This window comes from Phytophthora infestans, genomic scaffold (genome assembly GCF_000142945.1).
Source record: "Phytophthora infestans T30-4 supercont1.8 genomic scaffold, whole genome shotgun sequence".
Taxonomy (NCBI): Eukaryota; Oomycota; class Peronosporomycetes; order Peronosporales; family Peronosporaceae; genus Phytophthora; species Phytophthora infestans.
Window position 1 is genome coordinate 1,855,184 of NW_003303751.1, and position 18,354 is coordinate 1,873,537.

An 18,354-nucleotide genomic window follows, 5' to 3' on the forward strand; every position below is an offset into this window, starting at 1 on the left:
TTCTTGTCACGCTGCAGTCGGTGCTACAGGCGTCGATGAACGTAGACGGTAATAACAAGTACTAGATCCCTCATCTCGCAAAGGGCCAGTTGCGGGTGAGCAATGGTCTCCTCCCTCTTGCATTGTGCTGCAGTAACAAAGTGCATGACAAAGCCATTAATTTCTTAAGTACGGCTAAAAAAAAATAATCAGTAACCGCACTTAACGCTTATTTTTCTGGACAGCACTTATTTCGGACAAAGGAAGTACACTGGGACCGATTTTAACGGTACTACTGATACTACCGCTTACTTGTGCACAGTATTTTGCAAGACCTGATATATTTGCAATTTTGAAGATAAATGCTAGACTACACGGAACTGTTACGTATAACAATTGGATAGTGATTTGACACAAACTGAAGGCTATTAATATAAGCTTCTCGGTGCTCTTTATTCAGGCAGATTACTGTAGACCATGTGTACATCCGGACGTTTTGTTCATCCGGACACACCCTCTGACCAATCACAGCAATGTATCCATCACACTGAAGTGCATTTGTTCAACCGGACAGACTTATTTTTACCCAACCCATCGTAACGGATAGTGCGATTTTAGCACAGAAAAGCTTCTTGTCGGGCACTCACAGCGAGTTTTTCCAGCATGGCACGAGGGCGGAAGCGAGCACCTGGCAGCAGCGGACGCCGTGACAATGGTCATACACGTGACTGTGAAAGTTTTAGTAAAAAGCTCGACATACTAAACTACGTTCGAGATCACGGCATGCCTGCTACACTAAATAAGTTCTATAGCCATCTCACCAAGCCCAAACGAGAGTCGAAGAGGAAGAGAATTTACGACTGGATCAAGGATAGAGAGAAAATAGAGTCCAAGGCATCTTCCTCGGCTACAGCGCACCTCAAAGCTGACAGAAAGAAGGGCACTGCAACGACTCTATCGGCGATAGCGGAAGAAGGCCTAGTCGAGTGGGTTAATACTCTACGTGGTGAGGGCGTACCGATATCCCGGTTGATGTTGCAGCTTCAGGCTGTAGATATCGCACACACTGAAGGTATTCCTGAGGGCGTATTTGAGGGTAGCTGGTGCTGGCAGCAAGGTTTTTTGTCGCGGCATGGATTATCTCTACGTGCTAAAACTCGCCAAGGACAGAAATCACCAGAAGCCATGGAAGAAGCTGCACGAGCATTTTGGTGTGAAGTTGAACGAACCAAGTTGGAACTTGGAGTTGACAAGATATACAATGCAGACCAAAGTGGGATCTGTTTTGAATATCTGCCCAAACAGACGATCAAATAAAAAGCGGGCAAAACCCGTATGGGTTCGCTGCGGAGGAAAGGACAAGGACCGTTTAACAGGAATGTTTCTGGCAGACTCAACAGGTAAGCAATATGATCCATTCTACGTTGTTAAAACAGACCCATCGAAAATCCCCGAGAGAGCTGCCTACAACTATGTAGCTCAACACGGTTTCGGTGATACATTATGGCGCCAAATGAAGAGTATCCAGACTGATCTTCAAGTTCAAATCTATGGTAACAGTTCCGCTTGGTGGAATTCGGATTTGTCTGTCGCATTTTTAGACTACCATTTTGCCGATAGAGACGAGGCATCTCCAGTTCTCCTGCTTTGGGAAATTTCTCAGCACACTGGACAAAGGAAGCAGCACAGCACGCTGAAATTTTGAACATTCACTTAGTGAAGGTGCCACCAGGCTTGACATCTGTGTGTCAACCGGCAGATATCTCTTGGTTTCGACCACTCAAGCAGAGTTTGAGAAAGCGTTGGGTGGATTACATTGCGCAGCAACTGCGTACGTATTCGTCAAGCGAGTCTAGCGCTAAGTTTGTGCTCTCACCTCCGTCTAGAAACGATGCTATTCATTGGGCTACGACAGCGTGGCGTGAGTTAGGTACACAGGTTATCAGAAGTGGATTTAAGCGTCAAATGGCTGAGCCAGCGGCTGACGTCCCTCAGAATATCGTAATTCAACAGTTAGAGCGTCTTCACGCGGTTGAAGAGACCGTCAGCGACGCGGATGATGTCGTTCAGCATTTTCTTGACGGGCAAGAGCAGTAATGAACCAAGCAGAAAGATTTGCACTTTGTATACGAGAAAAAAAAATCCTCTTTTTCTGACACGGTTTTTTGTTTGTATATAATTTTGGGGTGTCCGGATGTACACATGGTCTACAGTACTGTAGTATTACACTACATTGATAGCTAGTACTAAGCCCGGTTTCTGTACATTCCCTTTTCACTCACATGGCTACACCAACGATGAGGAAACCCTACATGTACACAGCTTGGTTACACGTATTACTACTTGGTAGTACTACACGTAGTACTAGCTATCAATGTAGTGTAATACTACATTAATCTACCAGATAAATGTATTATAGTTAATGAGCGTCCAATGCAGAAGTACTACTAAATTTCACATCCAATCCAATAATTAAGAGCTACTTCCACGTAGTAGTACAGCCTGTGGAGCACATGGCTGTAGTACGACATTAGTTGCATTGTAGTACTACTATAAAAACAAGCAGAATGACGTAGTACATCTCAAGTAAAAACACGATTGAGAAAATCAAACGATTTAGGGTAGGCGAATCGTAAATATATGTAACCTTCAAATACGAAGATCTAACTAAACCTCACCACCAAAAAATGCAGGGCAACACGCCCAAATGACTACAGTGCGACAGAACGCGCTTAGTCGACCTCCTCCATCGTGCTCTCCTCCTCGTCCTCGCCCTCAAGAGGGGGCAGGTCTTCCATCGACTCGTCAGCGGCATCATCATCGTCGTCAATGCTCAGACCAAGCTTGATAAGACGGTGGATACGGTTAGCGAACGTAGTGGGCTCATCCAGGCTGAAGCCCGAGGTCAGCAGCGACGTGTCGTACAGCAGCCAGATGAGGTCCTTGACCGTCTTGTCGCTCTTGTCAGCCTCCGCCTTCTCGCGCAGCGACTTGATAATAGGGTGCAGCGGGTTGATCTCCATCGTCTTCTTGGACGACATGTAGGCCGACGTGCTGCTGTCACGCAGAGCCTGCGCCTTCATGATGCGCTCCATGTTGGCCGACCAGCCGTACTCGCCGGTAACAAGCACACAGGGCGACTCCACAATACGGTTCGAGATCTCCACCTTCTCCACCTTGTCGTCCAGCACCTCCTTCATGAGCTTGCACAGTCCTTCAGTGGCAGCCTTGGCCTCCTCGAACGACTTCTTCTCGTCCTCCGTCTCCTCCATCTTGAGGCCCTCCTTGGTGGCGCAGATGAGCTTCTTGCCCTCGTACTCCTTGAGCTGCTGCACAGCGTACTCGTCAATGGCCTCCACCATGAACAGCACCTCGTAGCCCTTCTTCTTGAGCTTCTCAATGAATGGCGAGTTCTCCACCGACTTCTTGCTCTCGCCAGTCACGTAGTAGATACCGGGCTGGCTCTCAGGCATACGCGAGATGTAGTCATCCAGCGACGTCACTTCCTCGCCAGACTTGGTGGAGTGGTAACGCAGCAGCTTGGCGATCTTGGTGCGGTTGGTCGAGTCCTCGTGGATGCCCAGCTTGAGGTTCTTGCTGAACGACTCGTAGAACTTGTTGTACTTCTCGTTGTCCTCAGCCAGTTCGGCGAACATCTCGAGGCACTTCTTGACCAGGTTCTTCTTGATCACACGTAGGATCTTGTTCTGCTGCAGCGTCTCACGCGAGATGTTAAGCGGCAAGTCCTCCGAGTCGACGACACCCTTGACGAACGACAGGTACTCGGGCATGAGCTCCTCGCAGTTGTCCATGATGAAGACGCGACGCACGTACAGCTTGATGTTGTTCACTTTCTTCTTGGCGCCGCCCTCAAACATGTCGAACGGCGCGCGCTTGGGGGTGAACAGACAGGCCTTGAACTCCAGCTGGCCCTCCACCGAAAAGTGCTTGACGCCGGCGTGCTCCTCCCAGTCGTTCGTCAGCGACTTGTAGAACGACGCGTACTCCTCGTGGGTCACGTCTTCAGGCTTGCGCATCCAGATGGGCTTCTGGCTGTTGAGGTGGTCCCACTCGTGGGTCACTTCCTTAATCTTCTTAGTCTTCTTCTTCTTCTCGCCTTCCTCCTCTTCGACCTCCTCGACCTTGGGCTTGTCGTCCTCGCCCTCCTTCTCGTCCTCCTCTTCCTCGTCGTCCGTCACTTCCTTCTCCTCCGTCTTCTCGACGTACAGCTTGATGGGGAAGCCAATGAACTCCGAGTGCTTCTTCACCAGGTCCTTAAGCTTGCGCTCCTCAAGGTACTCGAGCATGTCCTCCTTGAGCTTCAGCACAATGCGCGTACCGCGCTGGATGGGCTCCGACGTGTCGGGCGTGACAGTGAACGAGCCACCGGCAGCAGACTCCCACACGTACTGCTCGTCATCGTTGTGCTTCGAGTGCACCACGACCTTGTCAGCGACCAGGTAGGCCGAGTAGAAACCCACACCGAACTGACCAATCATACTGATGTCGGCGCCAGCAGCCAGAGCCTCCATGAAGGCCTTGGTGCCCGACTTGGCGATCGTACCCAGGTTGTTAATCAGGTCAGCCTTCGTCATACCAATACCAGAGTCCTGGATGGTCAGCGTGCCGTTGGCCTTGTCCGGGGTCACCTTGATCTCCAGGTTCTTGTCCGTGTCCAGCACGCTGGCGTCGGTCAGCGACGAGTAGCGGATCTTGTCGAGGGCATCCGAGGCGTTCGAGATGAGCTCACGCAGGAAAATGTCCTTGTTCGAGTAGAACGTGTTAATGATCAGACTCAGCAGCTGGTTGATATCGGCCGAGAAGGCGAACGTTTCAGCTTCCGCGGCGCTCATAGTTTCACTGTGTTCTTGTGTGTCTTGGATTTGATTCCAACTGGGAAGATTGAAGAATGAGGCCGCTCTAAAGGTTTGGGGGGCTGCTAGCCAGCCAAGCGCCCAAACTAACGGGCGATCTTTTTCTTGTTTTGGGTTCAGACACGCTGTCATCGAAACTTCCATCGATCGGATAGGAGGGGCGACATTGATATTTTGTGTGGGCATGGAAAATGTTAAGGTAGGGATGACGTGCTGCGGGCTTCGAATCTTCTAGATTGCGACGGACCAGAGCTTAGCCGGTACAGTGTACCTGATTGATTGCTGGAGGTCTGAGTTCTATGGAGACGCGGCGGGTGGCTAGGTCCGACGATATGCGTTCTCAAGTCAGGCACGTGGCAGGTGTTTCGCGAACACTCACTGCGCGAATATTCGAGACGATCGAGAGTTCAACACTCTTTTGCTGCTTGCAGGTGGTTGGCTGCAAACGCTGAAGATGATTGAGGTGTTTAGATTGATGGATGGATAACCCCATTTGCATCGTTCACACTTACGTTGATACATTCACAATACACTTTTGTCTGGAATCACCAGCTCGTCACTATCAGCGTTTAGACCGTCTCAAGATCTCGCCTGCTACGGCGTTTAAATATTCCTATGACTGCGAGCGTGGCTGAAGCGCCATGATCAGATTCCGTGGTGCGTCGTACCCATCCTCGTTATTTGAAGTCGTGGCCGGCTTGGTTGATGTCGACGGTCGTGTGGCAGCTGCTCCGTGTTTCTGGCCAGCACTGAGGATTAGTGGCCGTGGGTTCGCCTCAATTTCCGGCTCAGAGGCAACAAGAGACGTCGCGCTTGCCGGCAGCGGAGCGCTCATGACTCGAGCAGCCATGATGTCGGCGACTGATTGAGGACTTTCAGACAAGAGCAGCTCTTGGATGCTACCAGCAAGCGACGGGAGGCTCACTGGAGTACCGTGGATGTCTTTATTCGACTGGGTAGAGGTGGCATCGGGAAGCGTTTGATGCGCAGCCAAGTACTCGACGTATTCGCGGATGTACTGCTGCATGTAAAGCTTGACTTGCTCTTGCTGTTCGTGGAGAATCGTCTGTGGATGGATGGGCTCATCGTTGGCGTCCATTCGGAGCAGACTCACTCTCTTATCACCCGCTGCTTGTGGTAACCGTTTGTCCGTGTTTGGTTGCGTTTCGCTTTGTCGACTGCGCTTGGAAGAGGACTCGCCATCCGACATGCTCACGTCACTTCCGTCTTGTTCTGTTGGCTTCCGCTTTGACCCACAATTACTAGTGTCGGACTGAGAATCGTCGTCGAACATATCGCTATCACAGGACTGGGAAGACTTGATGGCTTCTGTGTCCTCCATATCGACGCTAGGAGACATGGATTCGGACTTTACAACGACCACGTTGTCGGAAAGAGGCTGAGCAGGTTTGTTCTCGTTCTCGTCAACAGTGTCCGTAGTTGCTTGAGTGGTGGTAGAAGCTGTTGCTGTGTTGCGCGTTTTCCACCGGAACACAGGCTTCCGAGAGTTGGAAAGCTGCAGCTTCTCGATTAATCCGACACTAACCAACACGTTAGCCACGTCATATAGTCGGCGAATCTTGGCTGCCGTAGATTAAATATTCAAAGTGAGCAACCATAGCTTTGCATGGAAGCCGCAAATATGTTAACGTACTCTTTAGTAGACGATCTTCTTCGCTCTCGCTATCTTCCATTTGTATCAGTTGTTTGGCAGCTTGGTCCAGCGGGATAATACAATCCTCCTGTTCAAAAATACCGAAATGAATATTTTCGTTCCGCAAAGAAAAGTTAGTCGTCTGCTTTGGAATTTGTCGGAAAAAACACTCGACGTACCGATCCAAGGAAAAGTTGGACAAACATTTGACTCAATTTCGACAAGGACTTGCCTCTTCGACGATCACCTTCGAGCAGTATACACCGTAAGTTTCACAAGACGATAGCAAACACTCTTGAGATAGCAAACGTACTTTTGATGGGCGGGTAATCTGCGCCGCTCGAACCAGTCGGAGACGCCTTTTGCATTTCTGCGTATCGTTGCTTCATTGCGCAAATTGACGTCGGGAGGGAGGCCAGTCCGTGCCAGTTGTACAGATTTTTGCTCTTGCGACTCACAAGGTGAATGCTCTCGAGGATATTTACAATGTCGTAGATCCGTCTTCGCTCCACGCCCAATTCTGTAGCTGCTCGATCTAGACAGATCTCCAATATCTTGTCATCCCGGTACAGCTTCAGGAAGCTGGTACAACAACAGCAACAGTCAAATCTACAGTACAACGCAGCGTGCACAATATTAACAGTCCACCACTTCCACGTACTTCTCACATAGCAAGCCAAGTGACTTGTCCTTCCGGTTGTACTCTCGGAAGGGGAAGAACTTGACCTCGTCCCCCTCCATCCGCCAGTCCCCGTTCTTTGCGTCCTTGTCTCCATCCTCCTGTGTTTTAGACGCCCGACTAGCCTTGACCGGGGGTTTCCCCATTGCAGCCGTTTCCGAGTCCATCCACGCCGTTTTGATTTGTCTCTTGGCCGATGTCCCTACCTTCTTGGGGGCTTTACGCACGTATCTCCGCTTAGCTTTACTTGGCTTTAAAGCGGGGCAAGTATTGGTCTCTTGACTGTTGCTGCCTGTTAGCAAATGCATCATGGCTGCCGCTGCTTCCGTGCGATTGGGACTCGGCTGGATACTCGAAGCTCCAGCCATGCTGGGAGTAAGTGGAGGCAACTCCTGTGGCTTGCGGCGGATCGGGCTCATCATCTCCTGCGCTGACATCGGATTCGTAAGCAGGAAAAGTTGAATGAGACCGTGCGTAGAGTCCGGGGAGCTGCTTGCTGTGGCTTGCGAGGAGCTCCCGGGTCGAATTTGAACTGAATTGACACAAGGCCTTGTCGTACGCGCCAAAATGCCAGCACTGATTTGAACTTAAATTCCGCCAATCAAAGCGCGGGAAATTTGAATTTGCTCCCGCCAAAAGCGAAACAGGTGACGAACATCTGTTCGATGGCGTATCTGGTACACTGTACCATTTGAAAGTAAAATGCAAGTTCTACTTCGAAAGAGTATTTACTGATCGAAGGACGTGCATACAGTACAAGGCTTCAATAGAAAAAGTAAAAAGCTAGCACAAATTAGAAGGCCACCCTCACCAACACGCAAACAACTGGAAAAGCAACTCGACTGCATATAGTTTTGTGCCTGTCACGCAGATCCATCGATCCTTTTTGTAAGCACAAAAAATTATACCTCGTATGCCTGCTCTCCTGCATTACAGTTATTATTACTTCGAGATACGTTTAATATGCTAATAATACCTGGTGGTAAGCAGTGGAGGCTTATATCTTGAGCTCATGTTGTACTGTATCAAATGGATAAAGTTGCATTATCAAAATTCCGAGTACATGTAGAGGCACTTCGAAGTACAAAGCTTCGATATGTAGGCAAGTGGGGACATTTTATACATGCAGGTTATGTAGGAACAATTGACATGCACACAGCAGGTTAATTGCTTCGGGTAAATGATTCCGTGGCGCTGTTTAAAACAAACGCGTGAATCGTTGTGTATAGCCGTTCTTCTTGGCAGAAATATTCTGCCAAGATGAACGGCATTACACGGTCTATGGGTCTTCGGTAAACCCAAGCTTCAACACGAGACCTGATTGGCTGAATCTGCAAATTGGCTCTAGAGTCCAATTTGGACAGGGCATGGGCATTTCCAAGATGCAAGGTGCCGGATCATGCAGCCCATTGAGGCAGCAGTACGAGGATAAGGAGGTATCCCATGAGGACTCCGCGTCGAGGCCCAGCGTCACGCTCAGCGAGCGCATCAAAGAATTGGAGCTGAGGAACCAGGAGCTCCGAGAATGCTACGACGAGCTGGAGGAGCAAAAACACGAGATTGAAAAAGAAAGGAAACGTTTTGCAAAGAAGGCAGGAGACCTGGAAATCACACTGTATAACAAGCGGGAGCAGCTTTGGGGCGAAATTTCAGACTTACAGGACGCGCTTAAGGCCAAGAAGGAAGAGCTCCAGGAAGCCCTTGAAAGTCGAGCGAACCACCGACAAGCGGAGCGTATACTGAGAGACGAACTCGGGTTTTTGCGTCGGCGTCTTCGAGACCAGGACGTCAGTCTCTCCCAATCTACAATCGAGTCGAATGAGAAGGCGAGAGAAGCCAATGAGAGAGAAGAACTGCTTCAAGAAAGCGTAAAGGAACTCGAACAGCGACTACAAGATCAGATTGAACTGATAGGTGTCCAGCAAGCGCGTATCGTGGAAGTTACGGCTGAATCTAGTGAGAGAGCGAGAGACGCGTGTGAGAAGGAATTATTTCTTAAAGAGAAAATTGCACAACTCAGTCAGCGTCTGACTGACCAAAGGAGAGCGTTCGAGGAAGAGCGTGCACAATGGCAGCAACAAGCGCAGACAAGCCAGACTAACGGACAAGCTGATCTTACCGCGTCGCTTGAAAGAGCAATACCACAGCTACGGAGTCTCCTGAGTGCGTATGATCGAGTACATGGGAGCGAAAAATGCCCTCCACCCAGAGCTGAAAAGGGTCCAATGAAAACGGCACACGTGACGCTCGGACAACCCAATTTGCAGCATCTGAAAGAGCAGGAACGCGCTTTTGTCGACGAGCGAGCTCAGATACTGGAACAAGCTAATGATGCAGCAGAAACTCAGCGAGAGATTACGCGACGGAACTTACTGGAGCGTGAGAAGGTATTGATCTGTCCAATCACATTGGAACTATTCGACTTCCCAGTGGTTACCGGATGCTGCGGCAAGACTTTCTCGTCAGAGGGATTACGACAAGCGATCAGGCAGAACCCGCTCTGTCCGTTTTGTCGAGGAAAACTATTGTCCTCTCACCCAAACCGCGACGTGGCGAAGCTCGTGGAGATTCACCGAAGAGAACGCTCAGTTCTCGGCATTACAGACCCAAATACGCCGACTTCTTCCACTTGTGCGTCTCAAGAAAACGATCCTACATTGTCAACTACCACACCGACAAGTAGCCGACGTGTATCTGGGAACACACGTCAAAGCCGACATCGACATAATCGCAGCGACAGAATTCAAGCGAGATCTCAGCTTCCCCACCGCCGACCTACCACAGCCCGTAGTGCTCTTGTAGATGCTGCTCCTGATGCAGCGAGTTCCTTGTCACAGCCGCAAGAGAGATCTATTACTCCAGGTGGCCTTACCGTCTCAACAATTGGCAGTGATGGTACAGTAACGCGTGTCCTGCCTCATATGGTACGATCTGTCTTAGCTTCCGCGCACTTCCCGAGCGCGCGGCCTCAGTCTACCGCCCGTGGCCGTCGTCAACGTGCAAGGACTACCGGTAGAGCCGCGCCTGCTACTTCACCGACGACTTCCTCTACCTCACGCCGTCGAGCAGCTAGTGCAGCACCAAGAGCTGTGTCAAGTAGTATAGCACGTATCGCATCCTCTAATATGCCACCGAGCTCGGCGCCAACTTCTGCATCGCAGGGTACACGACGTGTGAGAAACTCGACAAGGGCCGCGTGCAACACTCCTGTTGCCGATATACCAGCAAGTGCTGCATCTAATGGAGCAACCTCAGCTGAAGTGAAGTTTACTGCTAGAAGTGCCATGCTAAGTGCAAATAGCCAAGGGACAAAGTCAAGTGGGAGATCAAGTGAAGACCTGAAGGCCTGGCTGCGTGCTCTTCCTACTGCTACGTCAAGTTCTACGCAAGCCACTGTATCGAGCACGACAGCTTTGCGTCAACCGATTTCTGGCATCGCAGGACGACTCAGTTTCCGGTCGAGAGCGCCACGGTTCTCCTCGCTTAATAGCTAGCCAACCAGCTCCTCGGCAGCCTTTGCGCAGCCTTGCGCAAAGCATCAATTCGTTACAAGATCTGCTGGGCTCGGATTTTGAATCAGATTCAGAATCTACGTGATAGTTTTTAAGGCTGACACCGTTTAATTCTTTCGTCGTGTACAATAACCCCGGTGTTCAGGTTGATTAATTATCAGAATTCATTGGGTCGGAATATGTATTCTCTGCTGGAAATAAAAATTGCTAGTAGCATAATACTCATAACATTATTAATACATGTAGCCTAACGGCGGAAACGATGCGACTACCCAAAGGGCCCGGCAGAGAACCTCGCAATGCACAAGAATACTTCTCACATGTGCATAATTTTAAAACTGTCTTGCGCTCTATAGGAGCTTATATTTTAAACTAGGATGTGCAGTAGCTGAAATTTTTTGAGTACTGAAATTTATGAAAGCGCATTTTATGCAGCTAATTCAGTGTATCAGGTTTTGGTTTTAAAAAGGCGCGTCTAAATGTGCAATCTAAAAAAATCTTTATTTCTTGCTCAGTGAGCCATTAGTAAGAGAAATGCCCCAATTAATTTAGTCAAAAGAAAAAAATGCGGCGCTTCCACTGACCTTGTATTTTTATTCTGGTGCCCATTGGGTCCTCACCAGTATATCTTTACGGGTCTCGTTCATCGGTTGCAGCTTTAAAAGCGTGCAGGAGCTAGAATTTAATAGATCATGGCGGAGAGACAGGGCAAACAAACTGATGCGTGAAGTTATCGATTAGGTCAGATCTAATTATGCTTGGGACGAGGACGACGATCTACATATTCGCCATAGCGAAGCGGAGGCGGAAAAGCCTTAACAAGTATTATAGGACGTAGCCCAAACTACCGCTCCGCGCTCGGCTAGAATTATTGTTACTAGGCCACATACAATTACCTGGGAATGCAAATTAACCCGTCTGCCGTGACCGCCATGCTAGGATTTTTCCGAGATGTGTATTTGTTAAAATGGCCTGAATATTTTAATACTGGACCGATTCCCGCGATCTGTCGCGTACATATTTCGGCTAAATTGTTGCGGACAGATTTCGCCTAGCCCGTTGTTTCAGGGGCGTACAGATATGCCCGTCACGTATCAGATTCAGAAAGCGATACTCATGCGGCAAGGCGGTTGTACCCGATCAGACCAAGAGGTACAAACGTGTATATTTTTTAGTTCTATTTTAGCGGTACAGAGAGAAGTTTTGGAGACGCTGTTCCCCGTTCTGCGCTTCGCTCCTTCTTCCAAAAAAGCTTTCTCATCGATGAAGGCATGACTGTCGCCGTTCGTGAAGTCCGTTTCAGTAGTGGGTGACACCATATTGCAACATAGTAGCCTTCGTCAAGGAGCTATAGCAGAATGAGTGACAATAACATGAAAGAAATACCATGTACAGCTGAACTGGTGCAGCCGCTAACCACAGAAGAAGCTCGCTCTCTGTATGTGGTACTTTATGGATTTCAAGAATTTAAAGCACAGCTCGGAAAATAAGCGAAGGTCAAGTGGGTGTCTTAACAGCCTGGCTGAATATGCACTTAAAAGGGATGAAAAGCACTTGGCTATCTCCCAGATCATAAAAGAATATCAAGTTCTGCTTCAGCGTCGCGTCACGTAGAGCCAAGCAGCGACGCAAACCGTAAACACGAAGCTGAGAGGTCTCGAATCCCGCACCAGCATGATTACAGCATTGGGCATTGAGATGAGAAATGAAGCCAGTCGCGCTGTTGAAAACATCAGCATACTTAAGAACTCTATAAATATGATTGAGCCTGGAACTTTCGTGTTCGTCCCGAATGATCTCTACCGGGAGTCCGGTCCGGTGTCAGATCAGGCCGCCTTATAGCTCAAACCACCGGAACTGGAGAAACTTGTGGACAAATGCCTTAAATAGAAGAAAACCCCTTCTCTAGCGGAGGGGGGGGGGGTGACAACAATATCGAAGTTTACGCTCTTAATATGATCACGTGGTATGCAGCGTACGGACTCTACTTCAAGAGCTCGCAAGTAGACTCTCGCGCTGGCCAACTGATGATGAACCACACTAAAGGAAAGGCGAAACACTGGTTACTTTGGGACTACAAGGAGCCAAGAACCTGGACTGCGATGATCAAGGGAATGCGTAATCGTTTCGTGGCTAAAGCAAAAGAGGATGACCTCGCTGGCAATTTCTTTGACTGCAAACAAGGCATTAAGCTGCTGGATGCGTATATCGAAGAGTTCGCTCGGCTAGGTAATACGAACGACGTCTCAAAACAGTACAAAATGATCCTACTCACAACAGGACTCAAGTCAACTAAGTTGCGGGAACTGCTGCAAGTCCGGGAATTTGACTCTCTCGGCGATATATTACCTCATCATTGTCGTCGGGAATCCAAGCTCGGCTCATGCCGCTAAGCTCACCGTAGATGAGATCGTGTTTCTCCGAGTAAGAATACCGGCACCACCGGTGATTTCTGTCGTTGCTTCAAGCTGTGCACGATTACTTCCTGTGCTCCATGAGCCCTGCGAACTTAGTCCACGAGCGATGTAGAATTCTCCCGCCGAGCTGCACACGTTTGCTCAGTCTTCTGCACTAAGAAGTCATTTTCAAAGTCGCTTCTCCGGCTTAGTGCATCCGCTATCGTAATTGTTTCTCCAGGGATATAGCTTAGCCGTAAGGTATAGTTAGTGAGCTGGTCATACCACCGGCAAATGCGTCTATAGATGCTTTTTTGCGTAGTACTTATTCAAACGATCGATGGTCAGTTTCCACGGTGCACCCACCATCAATAAGATACACCCTCCAAATACTAAGACAATGAATAATAGCCAACGTCTGTGAGCTGGATAGCTGAGCTCTGCTGCTGAGAGTTTCCATCCTGTAAAACCAATCGGATGCTCGATATCTTGACTAGTGTTCTCCCCGACTTCGTGACGTAACTCGACATCCCCTGTAGGGCATTTCGTCAGAAACAGTACACCACCAGTTGTAAATTGGGTTACATCAGCCCGAAAATATAATGGTCTGGTAAAATCCGGTAAAGCTAACACTGTTGTGTTACAAAGCGCTGACTTAACCCTATTACTGCCGTTGCCACTAAAACCCTGCAATATACTTGGTCTTACACTTTTTACTCAGCTAAAATGTGAGGATTATATTTTGAGCGAATTAATTTGCTTGGTTTTACCACATGTCTCAATTTCCTTTTGCCATTGTTTCTATTGTCTCTATTTCCTTCCTGTGATCACATGTCTCTATTGTCTCTATCTCCATTTACTGCAGCTTCATACTGTCTTGGTACTACAAAAATTGCAATAATTATTGGCAAACTTAACCCCTCTGTTACCAAGGTCGTATCTTACGACTTCACAAAACTACAAAGTCGTAAGATACGACTTTAGCAACACCAACAATAGCAAATGGCTCGATAAAAATGTTCCATTACTTTAATCAAGTGTAATTTCTGCTCCAAAAGGTATAAGGTCACACAGGTCAAACTTGCATGTGCACAAAACGGGCGGTGGAAAGGGTTATGCGGGAAATGCTGATCCGTACCCAGTGATGAGTGGCTCCACGGTTCCAGACGTGCTCATTTGGAAATTGGAGCTCTGTCACGCAAGTGGATAGATGGCGAGGTTGCGAACGAGTACGGTGACAAAAGATGCTGCGGTGGCGCGTTCGGTAGACTTCAGGCATCTTTGGCGGCAGCTCCGCGCGGTCGGGCGGACGTCGAAAAGACCGACGCGGCTTGCTACGGAGTGGATGTACTTCGCTCCAAATCGTGACTCGCAGGAGCTGGTTGAAGGGACAAACATGTTCACTGGTAAGCAAATCTTTGGAAGGGTTTCATATCTAAGTACTAACTGTTAGCATGCTCAAAGGCGAGGACGCGGTTGTTAGATATGCCATTTCGTCTGGGCTGATCAATCTGGACGAAAGCAGTGACGACAACGGACAGGAGTCAGATGAAAACGTCCGTCCTTCTCAAATTGACTGCTCTCTGATGTTGTCCGCGCCTACGCTGGATGCCCTGTTTGACGGCAGCAGTGATGCTAACGAGGAGAATGCCGGGCCTGATACAGGAGTGGCTGCACCGGCTGCGGACATAGCGCAACAGTTACCTGGTCAGATCGGGTTATCAGACGAAGATGTCGTTGTTGGTGCGTTCCAGCGAATGCTTTCGGAAGCTGAATCAGAAGGACATGTCCAGTTCTCGGACAACGAGAGCAAGCAGGATGATGTGGAACGTGTGGATACGTCTCCACCCGCTGTCCACGTTAGAGCGGACGATGTGAATGTACTACAAGAAGACGAGCACTCCGATGACTTCGAGTGTATGGAATCTAGCACCAGCGATGATGGTGGTGATGACTGTGAAGAGGACGATGTGGTAGAGCGCAGAGAACATGTTGAAGACGACGACGAACTTCCGGATGATGAGCTGAAACTAGTTGACGAGGCATTTGTAGCTTCTCTTGGTGGGACTCTCTCCATTGCCAACATCGACAAGGATGCTTTGCGCCTGACGAAGTGGAGTGAACCGTCCTCTCTGTTCGAAAGTGGTAGACTGAGCTACCAGGGGCTTTCAAGTGACGAAGCAACTCCTACGCACGGGCTACGGGAAATGGCAACTACACCACTAGGGTTGCTGCTCTACTTCATGCCTAAGCAGTTGTGGGTCGACATCGCGACTGTAACGGGGCTACATGGTGTGGAGCACACAGGGGTACGAAGTACCCGGAGAGTTAACAAACTCTCAGTACATAAGTTGGAGAGTTAACAAGGTCTCTCAGTACGTTGGCTGAAAGCCACACGTTATGCATTTGATTAGGTTTAACTATGCTAGATAGTTAAAGAGATACATTTACCCCTAGGCGGCTTGGCCGCAATAATAGTAAATAAAACACTTCTGGTTTTGAAGCATAAAAGTTAAGGTGTTAACTTTGAGCCCTGGTCTTGGGCTGTAAGTGTCCTTTGGATAAGGAACTTAGTATTAGTGACTCTTTGAGTCGAACGTCTTCCTCTGACGCTAAAGCTACGGCAGCCCCGCTGCACTTGGTAGCACTTGTAGTCAATCCCGCTCCTGAGTCGGTTGACTATATCCTCTGCGAGGATGGAACACCCCGTGTTCGCGAATTTGCCCCCGGCGCAGCAGGACGCGCTTACTAAGCTTATGTCCTTGCTTGGCCCGGAGGGCGTGGCTCATCTTGCATCGCAAGGTCCAGAGGCGGTCACTGCCAGGCTGGAATCGTTCTCCCGCTACGAGAACGCGCTCTTGGAGCATGTCCAAGAGAAGATGAGCGCCGCAACGGCGGCGGCGTCGATGACGCGTGAAGAGTCTATGAGACTGAAACCGCTCATGGTGAGCGTAAAAACCTTCGAGGGGAAGGATGGAGAGAATCTCCTTCTCTGGACCCGTGAGGTCGAGATGGCCATGGGATCGGCCCTGCTCCAGTCTGAGCATCAGCGCGTGACGCTGGCTATCTCCAGGCTTGGAGGTCGCGCTCGCGAATGGGCACTAACGTGCGGCACGTCTGTTGAAGCTGCATTTCCCACTTGGGATCAGCTGAAGCAACAGCTTTCGCGCGTGTTCGCGCCGCCTAATCAGGCGTACCGTATCCGGTCAAAGTTTCTTGCTACCCGCCAGGGTAAGAAGGATTTATTGGACTATGTCCAAGAGTTGAGAACTCTTATCGCCGGAATGGCGGCGGACCCTCTTCCGGAACTGGTCAGCGTGACCGTGTTCATGGAGGGACTTCGTGTGAGCGCAGCTCGAACGGAAGTGTTCCGTGTACACCCTAACTCTTTTGAAGAGGCGGTGGATGTGGCATTAAATGCCGAGCACAACTTCAGGTCGGCGCGACCTGGTTGGAGCGCTGGTAGCGCAAGCTCTTCGAGCGGTCCAGAGCCGATGGACCTCAGCTATGCTGAAGACGGAGAAGCGGAGCTTCTTGCTGCGGAGCAGCGCGCCGGCATCCGCCGATGCTTTGTGTGCAATAGCACTAAGCACTTGAGGGCCTATTGCCCTCTGCGCAAGAAGCGCGAGGCTCCGGCGAGCCAACCCTCCGGGTCATCGCCGGGAAACGGCAACTCCCAGTAGGCGCGGGGCGGCCTACTGGGGAAGAACTGAGTTCTGTTGTGCCTCGAAGTGGTAGAGGACAACGGGGCTCAGCCCCGAAGAGAGCTGAGCTCTCTTACGAGAAGAGTGTGTGCAAGCCGGGCTTGCTGGTCGTTCAAGCGAACGTGAAGGGCTTTGCAAAGCCATGGAGAGTCTTGATTGACTCGGGAGCCTCGGGCAACTACGCCCGTCGCTCCACCCTGGAAGGGAGTCAGCTGTATGCTGAGGCACTGGAAGTGCCAACGCGAGATACGATCTCTGTCCGTCTCGCGACGGGGACACTGGTAACTGTGTCGAAGGTCTCTGTCGACCTTGGAGTGAAGTTTGAGAACTTCGATAGCGTGGAACGCTGTTTGGTCTTAGACCTGGATGCGAGGTATGACCTCATCCTTGGCATGGCATGGCTGGAACGTCATAAGCCATGGATCGACTGGAAGTCGAAAACGCTGGGTGCGTCGCACCCTGCTCCTAGTGGAGCTTTGGTGAGTCATGAACCCACCTCTGCTAGGAAGCAGAAGCGCTTTTGGCGCGAGCACGAGGCCGAGGCGGCCGTAGTGCTGGACATTGGTATGTCCGAAATTGTTAGCAACGAGGTTGCTGTTTGCCCTGAGGGCGTACGTGGTGCGGCACGTTATCCGCGGAGCGGTGCAGGTCAGGTCAATGACCAACTGCTGGGTCCTGGTGAGGACGAGCGCGGCGTGGCGCATAATCCACTGAGTGGTATGAATCTGGTCGATGACCTACCGCTGCGTGACCCGAGGGTCGCGGTCGACTGCGAGTCGAGGCATCATGGGCGTGGCCCAGGAGATGCAGGTGAAGTGACACCTAGTTCACTGTGTGAAGGTCAAGAACCTCTTGGCTTTCAGCCGAGTGTCTTGCGAGACACTGTATCCTCTTCGAGGAGTGATGGTGCTGCTGCACCCGGTGGTGGTGACGGAGATGTCGCCACACCGCCCTCATCCGGCCGGGCTCGGTCGCGGAGGGAGAGGAGAAGAAGACGCAGGGCGTCTGTGACGTCTTCGACGTCGGACGATGTGTCCAACGTGACGAGCGGTGATGCTCCACGTGATTGCTGTGAACAGCTGTATACACTCGTGAACGGAGTGACGGGGGAGGTAGAAGGCGATATCAGCCTTGATACTCTGCCCGCTGCAGATGCTCTGCTAGAGCTGGACGAGATGTCCATTGCCGAGTTCGGCGAAACCTTAAAGGCATGCGAGCTAGCCGAGGTGGTCTTGCTGGGACCTGAGGAGGAGTTGAACTCCTCATCCGTCGTGGACGACGCGGTCCTAGAGGACACCAAGAAGGCGCTGAGCGCAAGAAGTGGATCGGCGATCCTCAAAGATCCTTCGGATCCCTTCTACCCGGTGGTGAAGGAGTATGGAGACGTTGTCTCAAAAGACCCACCGACGGGCCTGCCTCCGGATCGAGGCGTGTGTCATGAGATTGACCTGGTTCCTGGAACCAAATACTGCGTAACAAGGCAATGGCCTTTGCCGAGAGAGCAGTGTGACGTCATTGACGCATTCTTCCGTGCGAAGCACGAGGCAGGGATGGTG

General features: G+C 50.3%; 4 protein-coding genes across 4 annotated transcripts; 2 read left to right on the forward strand and 2 right to left on the reverse strand.

Moving 5' to 3' along the window:
• Positions 1-2,577: 2,577 nt before the first annotated feature.
• Positions 2,578-4,877, reverse strand: PITG_06415 (heat shock protein 90; the record flags this gene model as incomplete). Its single annotated transcript, XM_002998495.1, has 1 exon — positions 2,578-4,877. The coding sequence occupies one exon, from the start codon at positions 4,830-4,832 to the stop codon at positions 2,712-2,714; it is 2,121 nt and encodes a 706-aa protein (XP_002998541.1).
• A 589-nt stretch (positions 4,878-5,466) lies between these two features.
• PITG_06416 (uncharacterized protein) lies at positions 5,467-7,623 on the reverse strand (the record flags this gene model as incomplete). Its single annotated transcript, XM_002998496.1, has 7 exons — positions 5,467-5,526; positions 5,692-6,273; positions 6,349-6,437; positions 6,508-6,595; positions 6,687-6,754; positions 6,854-7,089; positions 7,169-7,623. 7 exons carry the CDS (start codon positions 7,621-7,623, stop codon positions 5,467-5,469), a joined length of 1,578 nt encoding a protein of 525 aa, XP_002998542.1.
• Positions 7,624-8,446: 823 nt separating this feature from the next.
• On the forward strand, positions 8,447-10,291 carry PITG_06417 (uncharacterized protein; the record flags this gene model as incomplete). The annotated part of the gene is made up of 3 exons (XM_002998497.1): positions 8,447-8,478; positions 8,535-9,573; positions 10,127-10,291. 3 exons carry the CDS (start codon positions 8,447-8,449, stop codon positions 10,289-10,291), a joined length of 1,236 nt encoding a protein of 411 aa, XP_002998543.1.
• Positions 10,292-12,653: 2,362 nt separating this feature from the next.
• On the forward strand, positions 12,654-13,091 carry PITG_06418 (uncharacterized protein; the record flags this gene model as incomplete). Its single annotated transcript, XM_002998498.1, has 1 exon — positions 12,654-13,091. One exon carries the CDS (start codon positions 12,654-12,656, stop codon positions 13,089-13,091), a length of 438 nt encoding a protein of 145 aa, XP_002998544.1.
• Between the last annotated feature and the right edge of the window lie 5,263 nt (positions 13,092-18,354).